The sequence below is a fragment of the Eimeria tenella genome, genomic scaffold, assembly GCF_000499545.2.
Source record: "Eimeria tenella Houghton genomic scaffold, Eth_scaff130, whole genome shotgun sequence".
Lineage (NCBI taxonomy): Eukaryota > Apicomplexa > Conoidasida > Eucoccidiorida > Eimeriidae > Eimeria > Eimeria tenella.
Genome location: NW_013541503.1, coordinates 15,780 through 36,420, shown reverse-complemented (window position 1 = coordinate 36,420; position 20,641 = coordinate 15,780). Strand labels below are relative to the sequence as shown.

The following is a 20,641-nucleotide window of genomic DNA, read 5'->3' as shown; positions in this document are numbered from 1 at the left end:
GCTCCAACGCGGCGGACAGCTTCGCGGCTAAACATGAACTGAACGCTGTTCCTGTCCACACATCCCCCCACTTTCCAGACGTTCGTTAATTGCTGCCTACAGTTATTTGCAACAACTGAATTAACTATGTACTGACTACCAAAGTAAAATGCCGTAAGCTCTTCTGCCTCCGATTCGTCCCCTTGGGCTACGCTTGTTTCGACAGTAGCTGATTCTGGTCGTCCATCATTCTGTCCATCATTCTTTCCAGGACCCCGCGCTAGATAAAGGCGATGGCTATCGCCAACTGAGCAGCTTTTATGGTTCGTGACTTAGTGCATCGATGTGTTCTGAAAAAGTTCAAATTTGGACCAGGCTGTACAGCTGCACGGGGTACGCAGTCTCATGGCCACTTCGGCATTGACGGCGATTAATAGAAGCAACAGCTGGAGTTGTTGCTGCTACTTTTAGCTGCTACCGTTGAATGCACATCGTAGCGCAGGGACCCGCGTTCCAGAGCTCTCAACCGCAGGATTGCTCCTGTGTTCTTGAGGGTGAAGTACTCCCTCGTTAAGAGGTAGCCATTCCTAATCTACTGAGTTACTTGAAATAAATATAACAATCATTCATTTAAGTTTTGCTTTCAAACAAGAACTGAAGGCCAATGGGTTGCGGCGGCAACGACGACTTACAAAAGGAGTGGTCCTTCTGCCTGTGGTAAGCTACAGCCTTCTAAGCCTTCAGCCCTGAACATACGATTGCAGTTAATAATTTGTTTTATTTTTTGTGTCTCTTGTATCAATCTGGTCTTTGTTGAAATACGGTTTAGGGTTTTAGGTTCGGGGTTTGTCCCAACAGCAGCGCAGAGTGCGCTCAACAGTGACCTTTAACTTCCAGCGCTTGTTACGGCTGTTTATTGCAGGCCAGTGCCATTTAGCTTGCTTCGATAGTTTGGCTCAACGCCCAGGCTTTAGCGCTCAGGGTTGGGGCCTCAGCCGACATGGCGGAGCTCAAATCGGCCCTTGCCACCAGGCGGCAGAAGGGCCAAGAAGACCAAGTGTACGAGTAAGCAGTGAGGCGTAAACCCTGAAACCTAAGCCCTACAGATGTGGCAATTTTCCATAGTCTTTTGCCCAAGATATCCCTGCAGGTCCATGGAGCCCTGAAGCTTCAATGCAAAACCTCAGCGGGAATGTGTGAAGCTGCTGGTGTTTCAGGGGCTACGGCAAACGGAAGTTTAGCTTCAAGGAGGGGAAAAGAGGCGCCCATCCGGACCCAAAGAAGCTCCTTCAGTCAATGCAAGTACAGGGTGTCGAGGCCCCCACGGACCGTATGCCCCCAGGGTTTAGGGTTCAGGGTTTAGCTTTAGGGGTCGGGCGCATTGCCTGCAAGTCAGGTCAGGGTGGCGATGGGACTGAGTTTATGAAATCAACTTTTCAAAGCACCCAGTTTAGGGTCTAGGGCTTAGGGTCTATGGTGCGCGGCCCTGCGGGTTTTCGCAGCAATCGACCCTGAGGATGATGAGGAGGAGCAGAAGAAAGGCAACACATATGACTGCTCTAATCAGCAAGAGGGGCAGCAGGAGCAGCAGGAACAGGAGCAGCAGCCGCAGGAGCAGCAGCAGCAGCAGCAAGGGGAACAGCAGCAGCAGGAGGCATCCACATCAGGGAAACCTCAACGAAGTGCTGGGCAGAAGGAAAAGAAGTGGCCCCTTCAGTTGTCACATCGTTATGACTGGGTAACGCCAAACACCATCTCCCCTGAACCCTTAAACTTAGACCCTGCACTTTTGGAAACTTCCGTGTGCAGCAGCATCAACAGCAGCAAAGCAGCAGCAGCAGCATATATAGCAGCAAAACAGCAGCAAGCCAGCGGCAGCGGAACTTCTTGTGAAGTGGCTCTAATGCAAACGCAGCTGCGCTGAATGTCTTTTGCCTCAAGGAAGTCTGATTTCCTTCCTGCTGTTGCGGCTTCTGGTGTCCTTGCTGCTGCTGCCACTGCTGCTGCTACAGAAAAGTAGGGACCTTGCTTTGCCAGTGTTTGCTAAAAACGAGAAGAGCCCTGAGGTGCAGAAGGCGGCAAAAGCTTTAGCGGCAAAATATCATTTGCCTTCTCAAGTTGCTATCCGTATTGCTCTGCTCTACCAATTCGAATATGAAAACATAGGTGGGCCGTCGCTGCTATTGCTGCTGCTGCTGCATTGTGCTTCGCTACTGCTGTATACTTCTTTTGCAGTCTGCCCCGGTGACGATTGTTGCTTAGTGTGTTTGTTGCTGGTGCTGCTGCTGAACATAGCGATTAGTATCGCGGGTGCAGCCGCTGCTGTGCGTGACATTTGCGCTGTTACAGCTGTTTGTCGCCTCTTTTCTGCTCTATGCTCTGTTGCTGCTGCACTTGTTGCTGGTGGCGCAGCGGTTTATTGTTGCTCGCGCCTTTTCTATTGGCTGCTTGTGTCGATGCTGCCGCCAGTGCTGCTGCAGTTGTTGCTTCGTGCTACTGCTGTCGCTGGAGCTGCGAGTGTCCTCTTGCTGCTGCTTTTCGTGCTATTGCCTTAACTGTTGCTGCTGCACCTGCTGCTACACGTTGGGGGTGTATGTACACTTGTCGTTTCGCGCAGGCAAGATGATTGCAGACATTTATTTGGAGGCGATACAGCTGTTGACTGCGTGAGTTGATGCTAGAAGCTTAGCTGTTCGAAGGCGAATGCTTATTACTTATTCTTTAAACCCTCACAATTTTGGTTCCCTAAACCCTAAACCCTAAGGCTTAAACCCTAAACCCTAAACTCTGAGGCCTTTTCGGTTTTCTCCCTCGTGTTCCTCGTCTTCAGCACTCTTTGGGTTCGTGATTGCATACCTGTTTTTGTTTACTTTGTTCCTATTTTGTCTTCCTTTCTCTCTTCGTTTTTCTCTGTCTGGTTTATCTTCCCGTTTGCGTTCGTCTCTTTGTGCCTCTCATCGTCCCTTCTTTGCTTCTTTTTTCGCCGTTTTTGCCTCATTTTTTTTCTCGATTGTTTATCTTTTGGTTTTCCAGTGTCCCCATTGCCTTTTTTTGGGCCTCTTCTTTTTCACGTGTGTTCACCTTTCATCTCCAGCTTGGCCCACATTTTTCTCTTTTCTCTCATCTTTTGTCTCTTATCTTCTCTCTTCCCTCTCTATTGCGGTCGCTTCTTCTGGCCTCTCCCCGGGCCTCTGTTTGCAGCATTTCTCATTCTACCTTCTTTCCCAGGATCGCTGTTTGCCTCTTGTTATCTCCCTTTCGCCTCTTTTTGTTTATTTTTGTCTCACCTGGCTCTGCTGACACTTATCCTTCCATTTCTCGGAATTTCTCGGAGTCTCTGCCTGTGCATTTTTGTCTCAACTCGGGCGCTAGAACTTCTCTTATTTCCGTTCATCTTCCTGCATCATTTTGGCCTCCCTAGCCGCCACGCTGGGGCTCTGCGGGCCAGTTCTCGTTTGCTGCTGCCACTTTTGCTGCTTTTGTTTCTGCCCTGCACTAAGACACTTGTCTGGTCTGTGCTGTGCTGCTGGTGTTTGCCTCTTCAGGGGCATAATGTGCTCGAAGCTGTGCCACGAGTCTCTGAAGGTTAAACGGAAGCAGCTGCGGGTGAAGTACCCCGATGGTTTGCTTTTGCTGGCAAATGTGGGGCTGGCGCGGCACTTCTCAAGTCCCACGCAGATCGATTTCAGAACAGTCCAGGACCTCTATATAGGCATTCGCCACTCCCCCGCCTTCAGCGAAGTCAACAAGATCATCAAGCCTTGTGAGCGACAGGCAGCATTAGCGTTTATGGTTTAGGTCAGGACTTGGGCTAGGGTTTACGGTTCGGGGTTGAGGTGTAGTTTATAGGAGGTAGACCTGGGGTTTCCACTTTTGCCTCAAGACTGGCTGGCTTTAGCTTCTTATCCACAAGAGACATTCCTTTACCCGCACTGGCCCTTTTAGGTACTGCGCTGGATTTGGGCTGGTAAATCATCAGGGTTTAGGGTTTAGAATTGGAGGGTTGTGGCTAATGTGAGCGGCTTTTTACGCCGTCTTTTATTTGTGGGCTGAAGTTAGGATTCAGGCCATAGAGGGATCGCTCTTTATTTGTAGTTTCCTCTTATGTTTCAGGTTTAAGGGTTCAGGATTTTGGGTTTAGGGTTTAGGGTTTAGGGTTTGGGTGGTGTTTTTCAGTGAAGCAGCAGCTGCAGGAGAGCCGCTGCTGCGTGCTAGTGACGGTGACGTGCAGCTACTCTTTGCTGATGGACCGGCCCAAAGACTTAGCCGCGCTGTGCGCAGTGGTGGATGTGAGCACTGGGCGGCACGGGCCGGCTGTGTGGGAGACTGGGGGTTACACGGACTCGGTCTTTGCCACGGGGCTGCAGGCCGAGCGTTTCTACTAGCTCGGGACAGCAGCTAGCTGGCCGCGCAAGCAGCAAGCTGGCTAGCTAGCTGGCTAGCTAGCTGGCTGGCTAGTTACCTGGCTGGCCGGCGACGGGCAGGGGGCACCGTGGAAGGCGAATCCACGAAAGTGCTTGTCGACCTGAACGAATCCCCTGGTGAATTCAGAGGCGAACGTCGAAAGCGATCCTCTCTAGCTAGCTACCTATCTAGCTAGCTAGCCGAAGGGTTCGCTAGCTAGATAGCTAGACAACTGGCCTGGTGACGTACAGCCGGCTGCCGAGGAGTCTCGACATATAAATTCAGGTCATCGGGCTTGAGCTGCGTCACCATAAGGCTGGCTGGCGTCTTTGCCAACTAGCTAGCCAGCTAACTAGCTAGCTAGCTCGCAGTGGGCCCGGCCTGACGCCTGGTGCGGGCATCTCGCCGGCCGCAGCCTGAGGATCTGCAGTCATGCAGCAGCCGGCGTGGGGGCAGCGGCTGTGGCAGCGGCAGCGCAGCAGCAGCGCAGCGGCGGCAACGACGATAGCAGCGGCAACCGTAGCAGCGCTGTACAATGAAATAGCTAGGCAGCAATTCGAACAACTGGCAACGCGGGCGAGCGGTCAAGCCATTTTTTTCTTGCTTAGGTGTATCTTTGTGATCCGCAGCAGTGGCTGCAGGCAAGCTGGTACGGCTTTTCGGAGCTGCTGCTGGAAAGCAAAGAAGACCCTTGTCCTGGGTCTTGCGGAAACAGTGCACGCGTACTCGTTTGCAAGTGTAGAGTGTTGTGCTTTTTGGGCCGTCTTTTCTTGTTTCTTTGCATATTAACGCCACTTGCTGTGGAATGCGGCTCATTACTGAGGCAATCATGAACAGGGCGGCCAGTTGTTGGTGAGAATTGTAAACGTTCGTCTTGAATGGCCTTGCTGGCGGGTCAGTCGCGCAGGGCGCCGGCGCGGGGGCGAGCAGCAAACAAGCGAATTCAATGTAAACCGGACATTTTCCTGCAGATAAAATTAAAACAACTACAGCGAGTTCTAAAGTTCACACGCTTGGCAATAAATACTTGGACATTGTGCCAGGGACCACCGCTCGCGCCCGAACCCACTGCAGGATAGGTACTTCTTAAGGGTAAATGAGCTTAACTTGTTTTCTTCCATCGTTTAATTGTGTTTAAATTAGAAAATAACAGCAAAACAGGTTGAAATGACTTCATTCTGTTTTCTTCCGCCCTCAAGGTGTTAGACTATGCTCGAGTTCGGGCTAGAAGCAGCACTTGGGGGTTACCACAGTTCTGAGGGCGTGTTTGGACACTTTTGCACTTAAATTGTTTGAAAATGCTGAACCAAAGCAAAAGATTCCATTTCGCTTCACTATTTGCTGCTAAATAACGAAGAACTGACTTCAGGACTCCGAAACTGACCGCCCAGGCAGAAGCCCCTAGATCGATCTGCCGGACACTAGTGGGGGCCAAGAAGGAAGTCCCCCGTCCGTTCCAGCAGCCCTCACGGCGTAGCCGTAAACCCTAGCTCCTAAACCCTAAATTGTGGTTTGAGGCTTCCACAGCTTCATCTGGAGTTTCACATCTCCGCTTCAGTGCTCTCCCCTTGCCTGGGGTCGGCCTTTTTATGCTGCTCTGCAGCCTTGCACGTCTGCCCCCCTTCTTTTTAAGCTTGTACAAGAGTTATATGTCTTTTTTGTTTGATTAACGGCAACTCAAACCTTCCATCCTTGCAAGGAAACCCCCTTTCGAGGCTTCCGTGGCCCTTATGCCTGCAGGCTCACTGAAAGTCCAAAGAGAGGGCTGCGCAGCGGGGGTTTCAGGCAATTCCACGCACAGGATTGCTTCAAGCGAAAATGCCTTCAGCATATTTTCTTGTTTTATTTTCTGCTGCTGCCTTGGCTTAGACGTCAAGCGCTGCAGCAGCAATGAGCAGCAACTCCGGCTGCGCCTCCAAATGACTTTCCTGCTGCTGCACTTCCAGCAGCAGCAGCAGCCCAGCAATACAAGTTGCAGCAGAAGCAGCGGCAGCTGCTGCTACCTGCAGCAGCAGAAGCTGCGGTAGTAGCAGCTGCAGAAGCTGCAGTTGTTGCAGCTGCAGCAGCTACGGCTGCCGCTGGAGCAACTTCACCAGCAGCAGCAGCAGCAGCGCCTGCAGCAGCTGCTGGGGCAATTTGAGCAAAAGTGGCAGCAACTGAGGCAGCTTTTTCATCAACTGCACAACAACTAGCAGCAGCTTCAGAAACTGCTGTAGCTGCAGCGGCTGCTATAGCTGCTGCAGTAGGTGCAGCAGCACTTTCGGCGTCAGCAGCAGCAGCTGTTGCTGCAGCAGCTGCTGAAGCACCTGGAGAAGCGGTGACAGCAGCAGCAGCATTCTGCGCTGCGGCGTCAGCAGTAGCCGCAGCCTCTGCAGCTACAGGGCCGGTTGGTTGGTTGTGGGCCAAAGCAGCTGCTGCAGCGAGAGGCGCAGCAGCAGCAACAGAAGCAGCAGCAGCAGGAGCAGCAGCGGGGCTGTCTTGGCCATGCGTTACTGTGCTCGTTTGGCGCTGCTGCTTCTGGGGGCCCCCCCTGCCTGCCACTGGGTACTGGGGGGGCCCCCCTTTGCATTTGGCAGGGCTGAAGCCCCCATGGAGGCCCCCCGTTATTATGTGAATGGGGTTTCTGCAGAGTTGGCCGTTGCAGAGGCTCAAGGGGGCCCTCCGGGAGGCCCCCAGGGGCCCCCGGCGTCGCTGGGGTCCGGGGAGGTCCCACTGGCCGCTGCAGCAGCAGCAGCAAGAGTAGCAGCACCGGCAGCAGCAGCAGCAGTACCAGCAGACATAGAATACAGAATCGGGAGAGACGAACTCGAGGGCCTCACCAACTGGTCAACCAGCACTGGGGGCTCCTCTCATGAGGGGCCCCCCAGCGATGGGACCAGCAACCGCAGCTGGGGGCTCCCCAGTGAGGAGGAGGTCCCCTCGGGGGGCCCCCCGGGGGCCCTTCCGGGGTCCCCCCCGGGGGGCCCCACGGGGGGCCCCCAGGGGGCTCCCACGGGGGCCCCCACGGGGGCCCCCACGGGGGCTCTGGTCTACGCAGCAGCCCCGCGGAGCTCGACCCTAGGGGCCCCCCGAGTTAGCCTTTTGAAGAGTCGCAAGGGGGCCCCCGTAGGGGTTCCCGAAGGCGCAAAGGCGCCGGAAGGGGGCCCCGAGGCTCCTGGAAAACCCACAGATGAGGGCCCCAACGGGGGCCTCCCCGGGGGCCCCCAGAGCTCCAAGGGGGCCCCCAACCCGCAGGACCCTGCGCAGACCCCGGGGGCCTCCAGGCGCCCCAGCAGACACACTTCGCTGCGGCTGCATGCAACAACAGCAGCAAACGAAAAGGCGGGCCGTGCTGCTGTTGCTGCGCTGCTGCGGCTGCTGCTGCGGGTCCTCGGACTTGCTGCACTTGTGGGCGTTTTCTCCCTCATAGTCAAGAACAACGAAGGGCCGGCCAATGTCGGTAGTTGCGACCGAGGGTTTAGGGTTTAGGGTTTAGGGTGGGGTTTAGGAATTGGGGTTGATGGCGTAGGGTTTAAGGTTTAGGGTTTAGGCCCCATGGTTCAGGCTTCACGAGGGCGAGCCTGGGTGGGTTTCATGTTTGCGTATATGGTTGAAGAGGTGCAGTTATCGTTGAGGGTTTAGAGTTCAGGGTTTAGGGTTTGGGGTTTACGCTCTGGTGCTTTTGTCTCTTCGTGCCTTCAGGATCCTGTTCTCCTGCTTTGGAACCAGTTAACCAACGGAGGCTGTAAGAGCGAGGGATTGGGATCTAGGGTTTAGGGTTTAGGGTTTAGGGTTTAGCTGTAGCTAGCTGCCTAGCTGGCTGCAGGCTGCTGCTGCTGCTGTTGCTGCTGTATAAGTTACTGTGCTGCTGCTGCAGCTGCTGCTGCAAGCGCGGCTCCAGTTGCCTGCCAGCAACAGAGTTAGTTTCAGCTGCTGTTTCTGCTGCTGCTGCTGCTGCTGCTGCTGCAGACATGTTGCGGTTCGAGTACATGGGCGTTCATCTAGTCTCCAGCGTTGCTCGTTACCCAGTGAGTCTCTAAACCCTAAACCCTATACCCTAACCCCTAGACCCTAAGCCCCGAATCCACTTAAATATAGGGCACTGCCCCAGAGACCCAACGAAAGCCTAGTTCTGAGTTCTTTGGGGTGGTGCTATGCCGAGAGTTTAGGGATCAGGGTTTAGGGTTTAGGGTTTAGGGTCTAGGGTTTAAGGTCAGTGGTTTGCAGTGCTGTCCTTTTGGGTGATTTCAGTTTCCTCCCAGAAATATCACTGTGGAGGTGAGCAGCTAGAAACGCTGAGCCCTACAGGCTAAACCCTAAACCCTAAACCCGAAACCCTAAACTTGAGCCTTCAACTCTTTAACTCCTGTCCCCACACCTTAGTGGACCGCCCGTCCGAGTGTTTTACAAGGTTTTTTATATAGATTTTGAACGTGGTGTGCTGTAGGCAAGGGCTAGGGTTTAGTGTTTAGGGTTTAGGGTTTGAGGCTGGTGCTGCAGGAGTTCAATGCAGTTGTGGATGAGATTGCTGAAAGACTGGATGAATATGTGGCGAAGACGCCCTACGAAAGAAGCAGTAAACCCTAAACCCTAATCACCAGACCCTGAACCCTGATTTCCAGACCCTAGCCCTTCAACGCTAAAAATCCTAAACCCCAGTCGCAGACCCTAAACCCTGATTTCCAGACCCTAGGCCTTAAACGCTAAACTTTGAGCCCTAATTCATTCGCCTGCTTCGTATGTCGGGCCCCAGCCTCGAGGGTTTAGGGTTTAGGGTTTGGGTTGTTTCAGAATCTTCCTTCACCGTATTTGGGCCCCGGGGATCTCTAGATAGGATAACTGTGTATGAAGAGGCACAGCGTCTAGACAAGATAACTGTGTATGGAGATGCACATCATTATCAATGAAGTGAAGCAACAAGGGGCCCCTGGGGCCTCCCAGGGGCCCCCGAACCTCGCAGGGGTCTTGTGTTGCCCCCCAAGTGGCTTCTGGGGGGCCCGTGGGGCGAGGCCCCACACTTCAGGTTCCTTGGAGTCTCTTGAAGGGCATTAAAGAGTCTGCCCGGGGGCCCCCAAGAAGAGCTTCATGGGGCCCACGCGAGGGCCCCAAGAGGGTCCTGGGGGACCCCGTGAAGGGCCCCCGCACTGCCTCAGGCTGCTCTCAGGTGAACCCATGGGGGCCCCCAGGGGGCATCCGTAGCTGCAGAGTGGCCCTGCGTGGGGGGCGGGGCTGCGGGGCCCCCGGGGCCCTTGGGGGGCCCCCCTTGCTCTTTTTGTTTAGGCTTGTGGTGCTTAGCCAGGCATAAACGTTGACTTTGCTGCGCTTTGTTTGCGGCTATGCCACACCAGTGTTGGGCTAGCGAGCAGCTAGCCAGCTAGCTAGAGCCCCTCTCAATATTCAGCGTGGCCCGTCCCAGCTAGCTAGCCAATTGGCTAGCTAGCGACGGAGCTTGCTGCGGCGGAGGTTGGCTCGCTAGCTAGCCACGTTATTTCTCGACTAACCATTTATTCAATGGGAAAACACAATTGTGATGAGTTGCAGCAACGGCCAAGGAGCAACGGCCTCCCTAACCAGGTGTACGTACACCGCGTGCACGGCCACCCGGTGTATGTACACCGGAGCCCCCGCTGTAGTCCGGCACGCCTACCCAGGTGTACGTACACGTCAGCAGCGTGCACCGCGCGCTCAACGCAGCAAGTGCAAGAGAAGTAGCTGCCCCGGGTGTACAGGCACCGGGTGTACGTACACCCGGTGGCCCACGAGCTAGCTGTACAGACACCAGCTGCGCAGATACCTCGGGATGCAGCCGCTCCTGCAGCAGCCAAGAAGCAGCTAGCGCTCTAGAGTTTCAGATCAAATGCTGTCTAGCTGAACTGCTTTAATCCAAAAGTGTGCAGGTCAAGCCCCTCCACATGGTGCTCGTACACCAGGTGTATGTACACCAGGTGTACGTACACCTAGTTTTTGCACGCATTCGGTTAAATAAAACCCACAAGCACTTTTTCATTTGTGTCAGTGTTTGGACCCTGGGCAGAGCGCTCCTCAGTTGTACATACACCAGTTTGCTGCATTAAATGCTTTAAACTAAATCGAAGCTGCTGCAGCTTCTGGAAGTGTTCGGTTCTTGTTGCTGCCGCGCCACTTGCTGCTGCGGCCTCTGCCGCTCTCAGTTTGCTGGCCTTTTCCTGCTGCTGCTGCTGTTGCTGCTGCTGCTGCTTTGCGACTCTCCTTAAGTTTCTTTGTGGGTGCACTTGGCTGATGCTTCTTGGTGTTTAAGCCCTGCTGCTGGCGGGGGAGCTGCTGCTGTTGCTGCTGCTGCCGCTGCTTGGCTCCTGCTGCTGCTGCTGCTGCTGCTGGCTTTCGCCGCTTGAAGGTGAAAGGGTTGTACCTGTGGGGCCGCGCAGCGCCTCTTAGACAGCTAGGGTTTACATCTACGGCTTATGATGCACTGGACACCTCACCCCTGTGTATTAGGGCTTAGGGTTTAGGGTTTTGGGTTTGGCTTACTTTGGCCTTTTGCAGCTATCCTCTTCGGTCTCAGACTCTTGTGACGCAGCTTCGTCTTCACTGAGGCCTTCTGTGCTGCTTCCCCTGCCTCTCTTCTTGCTGCTGCTCTGCTGCTCCTCGTCTGCTGCTGCTGCTGCTGCCTGCTTCGCTGCTGCTGCTGTCTTGTCCCTCCGCTCCAGCAGCTCCAGCAACTTCTGACGCTCCTCCCTGTGAAACAACAGCGAAGCAAGGCTCTTGCTGCTGCTGCTGCTGCACTTGCTGCTGCTGCACTTGCTGCTGCTGTTGCTGCAGTGCGCTGTCTGACGTAAACCCTAAACCCCAAACCCTAAACACCAAACCCTACATCTTAACCCTAAGTTCTAAACCCTAAACCCTCACTCCCTCTTGGCCCTTAACAACTGCTCCTTCTTCTTGAGGGCCTTTAGCTCCTCCGCAGTCTTCAAAATGTGCTTGTGGTACAACACTGCAGCAGCAGCAGCAGCAGCAGCAGGTGCAGCAGCAGCAGGTGCAGCAGCAGCAGCAATAACAGCAGCAGCAAGTGCAGTATAAAAGGAGCAAAGAATTTAAAACAGCGTCTGCAGCAGCTGCAACAGCAGCTGCAACAGCAGCTGCAACGGCGGAACCTGCAGCAGCCGCTGCAGCTTAGCAGCTGCACCCAGAAAGCAGCAATTTAGGGTTTAGGGTTTAGGGTTTACCTTTGCCCGTGCAGACATCGTCCTCTATCTTGAAGAGTTTCAGTTCAAGTCTGGGGCCAATCTCCCTTAACTGGACTCCCATAGACAACTCTTGCTGCTGCTGCTGCTCCTCCTGCTGCAGCTGCTGCTGCACCTGCTGCTGCTGTTTGCTTGGGAGAATAACCTGCAGGAAGCTGCGCTTGGAGATGCGAGAGGGTCCCGTGGCCGCATCGAACATGACTTGCTGCTGCTTCTGCTGCTGCTGCTGCTGCTGCTGCTGCTGCTGCTCTGCTGCCAGAAGCAAGTCGCATGCGTCCTCCCGCTTCTGCTGCAGCTGCTGCAGCAGCAGCTTCTGTGCTGCACCTCCAGCAGAAGCTCGCAGCACATTTTCGACTCCAGCAGTCAGGTTTGCTGCCTTCAGCGAAACAGCATAGTGCCTAAACTCAAAGGTCATCCCGTTGCTGCTGCTACTGCTGCTGCTGCTGCTACTGCTGCTGCTGCTGCTGCTGCTGTTCTTGTTGCTGCTGCTACTGCCGTCTGCCTCAGAGACACAACGGAAAAACGCGACGCGACGGAAGTCGTTTAGCTGCGCCGACAAACACAAAACCCGTAAATCCAAAACCTAAACCCTAAACCCTAAACCATAAACCCTAAATCCTAAACCCTAAACCCTAAACCCCAGACTACGCCTATACGCCAAGCGCTTTAGTCTTCTATCTGAAAGGCTCCAAATGAGGGTTTGACCTTGCAGTGAGTAGCTGCAGCAAACACTGAGACTTTCGAACTACAGATTAGGGTTTAATTCTAGGGTGCAAAATTTAGGGTTTAGGGTTTAGGGTTTGTCACTTTGGCTGTGCGAAGGTCTACAGGGGCGAAGAGAGAGCGGAGCATTGAGGTGGTGAGCTGTAGAGCCTCAGCAGCAGCCAAACCCTCGCTGCCCTGTTTGCTGCTGCTGCTGCTGCTACTGCTGCTGAGGACCAGAACTGGGGGTTTGCGGAGGTCTTTGGGATCCAGCCTGGCGCCGCCAACTTCCTTTTGAACATCACTAATTAAGCTAAACCCTACGACCTGCAGCCGCAAACCCTAAACCCTAAACCCTATACCCTAAACCCTTAAAGTCACCTCCTAAACCCTAAACCCCGCACCAACTGGCCTTGAGTTCCTGCTGCTGGCTTGAAGCGCTGCTGCCGCCCACTCTCCAGCCCGCAGCTTCAGCGTTCTAGGGTTTAGGGTTTAGGGTTAGGGTATAGGGTTTAGGATTTAGGGTTTAGGGTTTACCTGGAAGGTGATAGTGGGCCCCCTGGGGAGGCGCGCGACTTTCAAGTAAAGGCCGTTGTCCGTTTGAGTGAGGGTTTGGAAATGAGTGACCCCCAGAGCAGCAGCAGCAGCAACAAAATCTTTTGTTTTATTTTGTCTTTTTTCTTTCAACTTTGCTGCAACTTCGGGCCCCACAACGCAGCGCCAGTCCCGCGCCAGTAGCCGCGCAGCAGCAGCAAGCCGCCCGCTGCGAACGACGATGCTCGACGGCCTGCTGCTGCTGCTGCTGCTGCTGCTGCTGGGGGCCTTGGAGAGGGAGCCCGCGGCCGCGCGCACCCGCTGCCGCTGCTTCTTCTTCGCTGCACGACGACGGGACATTGTGCTGCTGCTGCTGCTGCCGCTGCTGCTGCTGCTGCTGCTGCTGCTGCTGTCGATGCACCCACGCAGTTGGCGGTCAAACGCGCTCAGTGAAGGCAGGCATAGGGTTTAGGCTGGGGTTTGGGGTTTAGGGTTTAGTAAGAACAAGATCCAAGAAGAGGTGAGGGTTTGAGGGCCCCCGAAGGCAGAAGGCTCTACAAGGGCTGTGTGGGGCCCCCAGGGCGCTCCGGGCGAAACCCTAAACCCTAAACCCTGAAATCTACTCCTAAAAAAAGTTTTGATTTCCAATGTTTTTCTATGATCGGACAAATAAGGGAAGCGGTTAGGAGATCAAACCCTAAGTCTAAACCCGAAACCCTCTGAACCTGAAGGCCCCAGCAGCTACGGGGCTGTCCAAGGGGGCCCCTTCACAGAAACCCTAAAAACTAAACCCTAAACCCTAAACCCTAGGCCTTAAAGTTTAAACTCCAAACAATGATTTTGTTTTACTGCTGTTTCTGTTCACCGTGGCTCTGACCTTCCTGGGGCCTCATGTTTCGTGTTTCCTCTGCAAGCTTTAGGGTCTAGGGTTTAGGGTTTAGGGTTTAGGGTTCACGGTTTTAGGATGAGTCTAAAGACCTGCGCACTGCCCAGGGACTTTCTTTACTTTGATAGCTGGTTCGGTTTGCTGCCATCATTTGCTGCTGCAGCGCAGCAGGGCAGCAGCAGCAGCTGCTTTGACGAGTTCTTTGGCTGGCGGCTGGCTGGCATAAACGCCTTCACCCTGCACAAAGTGCACCACGCAAGTAGGGTTTATGGTTTGGGGTTTAGGGTTTGGACTCCTGAGGCGCGAGAGGGACTTCTAAGCTCCTATCATCAGAATACCTACCTGGCTTCAGGGTTTAGGGTTCAGGGTTTAGGCTTCAGCGTCCAGGGTTTGGGGTCCACGGCTTGGGAATAGAGGCCTTACGGAGTAAAGTCTTAGGCTCCAGGGTTTAGGGTTCAGGGTCTAGGGTTTAGTGTTTAGGGTTTGCGATTCAGATGAGGATATCAGTGGCGTTTGGATGCGTGGCTTAGACCGTCTGCTGCAGTGCCGCGCTGCAGCAGCAGCAGCAGAAGCAGATCGGCCGCGGCTGCTGCTGCAGCTCTTCCTGCAGCAGCACCCCCCAAATGATGTCTGGAAGTACCGCTCCCCGCCTCAAGTATAGCAGCAGCAGCAGCAGCAGCAAAGGCAGCAGCAGCAAGGCAGCAGCAGCAAGGCAGCAGCAGCAGAGGCGGCAGCAGCAGCAGCAAGAGGGTGTCCGCAAAGCTAACCACAAACTCTGATGCACGCCACACAGGCACTCGAGGAGCTGCTCCTTGCTGCTGCAGCACCCCAACACAGCAGCAGCAGCAACAGCAGCAAGGCAGCAGCAGCAGCAGCAGCAGGGACTGGTAAGCTGCCCTGGGGAGATGTGTGCCTTCTGCTGCAGCAATGGGCAGAGTTTAGGCATCAACAGCAGCAACTGTGCTCTCAGCTGCAGCAGCTGCAGCAGCAGCGAGACCTATTCGCAGACGCAGCAGCAGCAGCAACGGCCGCTAGCGCAGCAGCAGCAGCTAGAGCAGCAGCAGCAGCAGCGCATGCAGAAGGAGCAGACATTTTAGATATTAGCGAGACGAATCCTCTTAGAGCATTGGAGCTCTTCGATTCAGTCCTGCAGCAGCAGCTGCTGCTGCCACAGCAGCGGCAGCAGGAGCAGCTTGTGCAGCAGCAACAACGCTGCAGCAGCAAGGTGTTGACAGCAGCAGCAGCGGCAGCCCCCGACTCGCTCGAGTGCGTGCTGCTCTTCCTAGACGACCAAGTGGCAGCAACAAGAGCACGAATAGCCGCAGCAGCAGCAGAACTCAGCACCAGCAGCAGCAGCAAGGCCCTGCAGATACAGTTGCTTGCGGAGGCTGCTGCTCAGTCAGTTTTCCCACGGCGGCACGCAGCAGTAGCTGCTGCTGCTGCAGCAAAGAAAAGGGGAAAGCAGAAGGCCAAGAAGAGCGCCGCTGCTGCTGCAGCGACGAACGTGAAGCAGCAGCAGCAGCAGGATCAGCAGCAGCAGCAGCAGAGGGGGCTAACTGCGGAGGAGGCGGCGGCAGCAGCAGCAGAAGCAGCAGACCTCCAGGAGGTAGCTGCTGCATGCGACACGCTGGTACGCGCAGCAAGGGCCTACGCCGCCTTTGCTGCTGCTGCTGCTGCTGCAGAGCCCCTCACAGCCAGCTTCGAAGAAGCAGTGGAGGCCCTTCCCTCGCTTGCAGCAGCAACAGCTATTGCGCAGCGGGCAGCAGCAGCAGCAGCAGCTGAGGGCGAGAAGGACTAGCGCCCAGCAGCAGCAGCAACAGCAGCAGCCCAGCAGCAGCAGCAATAGCAGCAGCTGCTGCTGCTGCACAGTCTCGCTGTGCGTTCTTATGTGCCTCATCTGCTGTTTAGGCGCTGCAGTAAAGGGCAGCCACTGGACTCGTGCAAAGGCTTAGGGTTTTAAATTTGGGTTTTAGGGTTTAGGGTTTAAGGGCTAGGGTTTAGGGTTTAGCGTTTGTAGCTTGAAGTCCAGAGTCTAGGGTTTAGGGTTTGAAGCCTAGCGTTTAGGCTTGGGCTGCGCAGCGCAGCAGAAGCGCAGCAGCAGCTAGCTGCTGCAGCACGAGCAGCTAGCCGCCCATCTCCATCGCTAGCCACACCTAGCCAGTGGGAATTGTTGGCTGTGTAGGGAGGCGGCCAGCTAGCTACCTGGATAGCCAGCTAGCTAGCCAGCTAGCTAGTTAACCAGCTACCTAGCCAGCCAGCTAGCTAGCTAGCCAACTAGCTAGCCGTGCAGCTACGGCTGTTGAAGGCACAAAGCCCTTGGCGCGTTCGCCCGCGGATCGCTGGGCCCCCACAGCTACCTTGCAGCCAGCTAGCTAGCCAGCTAGCCAGCTAGCTAGCTCGCTGCCAGCTATGCAGCTGGCCACGGGTCGGTATGTAGGTAGCTTGCCCAATGGGTAGCTGCCTAGGTAGCTACGGAGCTAGCTAGCTGGCTAGCTAGCTAGCTAGCTGGCCAGCTAGCTAGCTAACTCACTGGCGAGTGAGCCCTGCGCGGCCAGCAAAGCTCAGTCCCTACAGTTTGCCAGCACCGCAGCAGCAGCTAGCCAGCTAGCTGCCCAGATAGCCAGCCAGCCAGCCAGCTAGCTAGCTAGCTAGCTAGCTAGCTAGCCAGAGAGGCCCCTCAGCGCGCGCCTAGGCCCCCCAGCTGCTTCATCATTTCCTGCATGTCTCCCATCTCCCCCGACTGGAACTGTACATACACCGCAGCAGCAGCAAAAGGTGTGACTTTCACTTCCTTGGCTAGCTGCAGCACGCCCTGGCAGGCAGCAGGCTAGCTGCAGCTAGCCGCAGCTAGCTGCCGCTGGCCGCAGCAAGCAAGCACGCCAGCCGTCCCTAGCTGGGGCTAGTGAACTCGCTGGCTACAGCTAGCTGTGGCTAGTCACGGGCAGCCCCAGCTAGCTCCGGCTGGACAGCCAGCTGGGCCCAGCAGCTAGCTGCGGCTAGCTGGAGCTATCTGCGGCTAGCTGCAGCTAGCTGCAGCTAGCTGCGGCTAGCTGCGGCTAGCTGCGGCTAGCTGCGGCTAGCTGTGGCTAGCTGCGGCGCACTTCCTTGAGAATGTTGACGATGTTGCCGGGGCCCCCAATCTGCTTCAGAAGACGAGGGTCTACAGCAGTTTGCATCTTCTGCAGCAGCTGGCTGGGGTTGCGGGCGAGCGACTGCAGCGAAGACTCCTTGGTGAGGCCCGCGCGGCCCATCTTCGCCACCATTTTGCTGAACCTGCGAGGCCCACAGCCCACAACGGCTAGCTAGCTAGCTAGCTAGCCAGCTAGCTGGCTAGCGGGGGGGCGGGGCTGCCAGCCTCGTTCGCTGGCTAGCCAGACAGCCAACGATACTGCTGGCCAGCTTGACGGCTGGACAGATTGACAGCTAGACAGCTAGCTAGCTAGCCAGATAGACAAGGGGGGCACAACCCTTTTGCCAGCTTATTACCCAACTGAGCAATTAATCGCCGAACCAACTGGCCAATTACTTCGCTCACAAGCTAATCAACTAGCCAGTTGAACAAGCTGACCAATTAGCCACCAAATAACAAATTAATTTAATTAATTAATTAATTAATTAATTAATAGACGTACTGTTTGTGCTGCTCCAGCAGCAGCCGCACTTCGGCCACAGAAGTGCCGGAGCCCTTAGCGACCCTCAAGATGCGGGAGTCTGTGAACTGCTTTTCGCATGCAAGTTCTGCAAAAAAGGGAGGAAAGCAGTGGAAACTGGCGTGAAAATTGGAATTAATGGATTAAATTTGATGAAAATGAACTAAATTTGATCTATTTCATTAATTTTAGACGAATTTTCACGCAGATTCCGCCGTTTTACCCTCCTTCGTCATTGAATCCATCGCGCACGTCAGCCGCTTCAGCCGCTGAGCCGCCAGCCGCTCCTGGCCCTTGGGAATTAAATTGGAGCCCAACCCCGGGATCATACTCATAACCTAAACGCAAACCCTAAACCCTAAACCCTAAACCCTAAAACCTAAACCCTAGACGCTGAACAGCTGCATGGTGGCATGTTGCGGTGGCAGGCAGAGCAGCGGCGCCTACTGGGCTTTCGGGTGCTTCGCAGCAGTCATCTTTGCATTCAAATTATTCTTTTTTGCATTTTTGAATTTAAAATTAAACTAAATAATAACTGCAACTTGATCGGCCTTTACCTTGCTTATGGGCCCCATCTTGAGGACATTTTGGACCTGTTCGTACATGTCCTGCAGCGTAAATTTCCCCTTCGAAATGCGATCGATCATCTGCTGCTGCTTCTCCACAGATATCACTTCCTTCAGGCTGCTCACCAGCCCCCCCACGTCGCCCAGCCCTGCAGGCAAACGGCAAATAAACCTCATCTAACCAATTAATAATAAACAAACAAATAAGTAAATAAATAAATAGATTGAATGATTAAATGGCTATTCAGCCGGCCGCCTGATTTTCGACGTCTTTGGGTTGCAATTCGCTTAAGAAAGCGTCGACATGCAAATCAGCAGACGAACACGCGGAGGAATGAGCAAACAAATAAGAATAAATAGAAAGGCAAACGAATAGGTAAATAAAGAAATAGATAAATAAATAAACAATGTATCAATCAATGGGTTTACGAATAATTCCTTGGTGAAATGTAGAAGGCACAGGCGAATCCACAGCTTGTTCGTTCAACAACAAATGCAGAAATTTCAAATGAAGAGGCCGCTGACCAGATAGACAGACGAACAAACGACTCTTCAAACAACGAAAAACACTTTAAAATGCAAAAAATAAATAAATGCAAACTTTTTGCAGAATAAGAAATGGAAATTATGAAAAGAGCGGCCACTTTAAGCCCGAGATCGAAGAGCAAACAATTTGAACAGATGGGGAAGCAGTCGGCGGCGAACCGTCGAACTGCGAGTGGAAAGCAATGCAAAATAAGTATTAATTAGATAAAAAATTAATAATAATAAATGCAAATAAATGACAAATTAAAATCAAAAAACCCACCAAGAAGCCTCGAGACAAAGGAATTCGGATCGAACGGCTCAAAGTCGTCGAAGTGTTCGCCGCTCCCCAAGAATATAATTGGCGCTCCCGTTGCAGCGACGCTGCAGCATCAAACCCTGAACCCTAAACCCTAAATCCTAAACCCTAAACCCTAGGTCCGCGGCCCTGGATAACAGCTAGCTTGGCGCGAGGCGTGAGACTCCGGCTCTACTGAGACCGTAGCAACGCCACCTCGTCCAACACCATTAGGGTTTAGGGTTTAGGGTTTAGGGTTTACGCGGAAAGAGCCCCTCCGCCCTTGGCGTGGCCGTCCAGCTTTGTTATTATGACACTTCCCACAGAAACACTAGCAGCAAAAGCAGCAGCTTGTTCGAAGCAAGCCTGGCCTATGTGCGAGTCCACTACCAGCACTATGTCGTCGGGGGCCTGAAACCCAAACCCCCAACCCTAAACCCCGAGCCCTAAACCCTAATCCCCCAATAAACCCTAAACAAGAACCCTGGTGGGGCCGAGCTGCGCGCAAACGAGCCCCCAAGCTCGTGCCTAAACCCTAAACCCTAAACCCTGTGAGCACCCTAAACCCTAAACCCTTAACCCTCACCACTGCTTCGGCGACTTGCTGCATCTCTTCGAAAAGCGCCGCCTCCTGTCGGTGCCTCCCCGAAGTGTCCACAATCACCAAATCATATTTCTCATCTCGAAACTGCTGTACTCCCTCCACGGCAATCTTCACGGGGTCCGCCTCCGTGTAGCTGCGCAAACCCTAAACCCTAAACCCTAAACCCTAAACCCTAATCCGTGAACCGTAGCGCCAGGAAGCGCGCACCCGCGCCGTTCTGCGCCGCAACCTCAACGCAGACTCTGGCCGCGAAAACCCAGCGGTGAGGGCTCACGTGTCAGAACACGAGCCTAGGGTTTAGGGTTTAGGGTTTAGGGTTTGGGGTTTACCTGCCAAAGAAGGGTATTCGGGCCTTAGTGGCGCTTTGCTTCAGCTGGTCAAAAGCACCAGCTCTAAAAGTGTCTGCGCAGACCAGCGCCGTGCGGTAGCCTGCAGCAGCAAATCAAAAAAGAAACAATCAAATAACAATTAAAAGTCACAGCAGCAGCAGCAGCAGCAGCACTGCAGCAGCACCGTCACCGGCAGCGCAGCAGCAGCATCACAGCACCTCCGAGACCACCACAGCAGTAAAAACAGCACCCCCCAACAAAGCAGCAGCAGCAGCAGCACCATAACAGCAACAGCAGCAGCACCGCCACCACCACCCAGCAGCAGCAGCAGCAGCAGCAAAACTCCCACCACCAGACCACCAGCAGCAGCAGCACCACCACCACAGCAGCAGCAGCAGCAGGACCACCACCACCACCACCACCACCACCACCACCACCACCACAGCAGCAGCAGCAGCAGCAGCAGCAGCAGCAGCAGACCTTTCCTTTGGTAGTGCAGTGCGAACTTGGTGCAGGTGGTGGTTTTGCCCGCGCCCTGGAGGCCCACGAACATCACCACATTTGTGCTGCCGCGCTTCAACGCCCGCGGGCTTTTGCTGGGCGTCACCAGCGCAGCCAGCTCCGCCACCACGCACTGCAGCAGCAGCAGCAGCAGCAGCACCGGCAGCAGCAGTGGCAGCGGCACAGGAGGCAGAGGGGAGTTAGAAGCGGCGCCCGCGCTGTTTTGGCTGCTGCAAACTCGGTCTAGCTGCTGCTGCTGCTGCTGCTGCTGAGCAGCTGCTCTAAAAGCTCGCCCCCCAGAAGCAAGAGACTGCAACGCCATGGCTAGCTAGCTAGCTAGCTAGCTAGCCAGCTAACGAGCTGGTTGGCTAGCTGCCCAGCTAGCCAACCAGCTAGCCTGGTCACTAGCTAGCTAGCTAAACGGCTCGCATACGGGCGAAAGCACCAGGCACAGTTGTGGCTAA

At 54.6% G+C, this 20,641-nt stretch overlaps 6 protein-coding genes across 6 annotated transcripts in view; 4 read left to right on the top strand and 2 right to left on the bottom strand.

The window, feature by feature from the left end:
• Positions 1-979: 979 nt before the first annotated feature.
• On the top strand, positions 980-4,364 carry ETH_00021580 (uncharacterized protein; the record flags this gene model as incomplete). The annotated part of the gene is made up of 7 exons (XM_013373306.1): positions 980-1,044; positions 1,197-1,309; positions 1,482-1,717; positions 1,992-2,145; positions 2,597-2,645; positions 3,525-3,742; positions 4,156-4,364. The coding sequence occupies 7 exons, from the start codon at positions 980-982 to the stop codon at positions 4,362-4,364; spliced, it is 1,044 nt and encodes a 347-aa protein (XP_013228760.1).
• A 2,608-nt stretch (positions 4,365-6,972) lies between these two features.
• On the top strand, positions 6,973-9,269 carry ETH_00021575 (uncharacterized protein; the record flags this gene model as incomplete). The annotated part of the gene is made up of 6 exons (XM_013373305.1): positions 6,973-7,818; positions 8,065-8,107; positions 8,332-8,390; positions 8,614-8,640; positions 8,863-8,938; positions 9,154-9,269. The coding sequence occupies 6 exons, from the start codon at positions 6,973-6,975 to the stop codon at positions 9,267-9,269; spliced, it is 1,167 nt and encodes a 388-aa protein (XP_013228759.1).
• Positions 9,270-10,446: 1,177 nt separating this feature from the next.
• On the bottom strand, positions 10,447-13,178 carry ETH_00021570 (ribosome biogenesis protein SSF1, putative; the record flags this gene model as incomplete). Its single annotated transcript, XM_013373304.1, has 6 exons — positions 10,447-10,750; positions 10,870-11,076; positions 11,248-11,332; positions 11,565-12,129; positions 12,390-12,611; positions 12,822-13,178. 6 exons carry the CDS (start codon positions 13,176-13,178, stop codon positions 10,447-10,449), a joined length of 1,740 nt encoding a protein of 579 aa, XP_013228758.1.
• A 604-nt stretch (positions 13,179-13,782) lies between these two features.
• On the top strand, positions 13,783-14,365 carry ETH_00021565 (uncharacterized protein; the record flags this gene model as incomplete). The annotated part of the gene is made up of 2 exons (XM_013373303.1): positions 13,783-13,963; positions 14,199-14,365. 2 exons carry the CDS (start codon positions 13,783-13,785, stop codon positions 14,363-14,365), a joined length of 348 nt encoding a protein of 115 aa, XP_013228757.1.
• A 117-nt stretch (positions 14,366-14,482) lies between these two features.
• Positions 14,483-15,502, top strand: ETH_00021560 (uncharacterized protein; the record flags this gene model as incomplete). Its single annotated transcript, XM_013373302.1, has 1 exon — positions 14,483-15,502. The coding sequence occupies one exon, from the start codon at positions 14,483-14,485 to the stop codon at positions 15,500-15,502; it is 1,020 nt and encodes a 339-aa protein (XP_013228756.1).
• An 879-nt stretch (positions 15,503-16,381) lies between these two features.
• Positions 16,382-20,641, bottom strand: part of ETH_00021555 (signal recognition particle 54 kDa protein, putative) — a gene marked incomplete at both ends in the record, with an annotated part of 5,439 nt that continues 1,179 nt past the window's right edge. Inside the window, 10 exons of the mRNA XM_013373301.1 lie at positions 16,382-16,450; positions 16,806-16,977; positions 17,337-17,442; positions 17,578-17,692; positions 17,912-18,069; positions 18,729-18,829; positions 19,006-19,154; positions 19,330-19,480; positions 19,677-19,776; positions 20,157-20,310. Of these exons, the coding sequence (XP_013228755.1) occupies positions 16,382-16,450; positions 16,806-16,977; positions 17,337-17,442; positions 17,578-17,692; positions 17,912-18,069; positions 18,729-18,829; positions 19,006-19,154; positions 19,330-19,480; positions 19,677-19,776; positions 20,157-20,310 (1,275 nt within the window). The remainder of the gene's footprint in view (positions 16,451-16,805; positions 16,978-17,336; positions 17,443-17,577; positions 17,693-17,911; positions 18,070-18,728; positions 18,830-19,005; positions 19,155-19,329; positions 19,481-19,676; positions 19,777-20,156; positions 20,311-20,641) is intronic.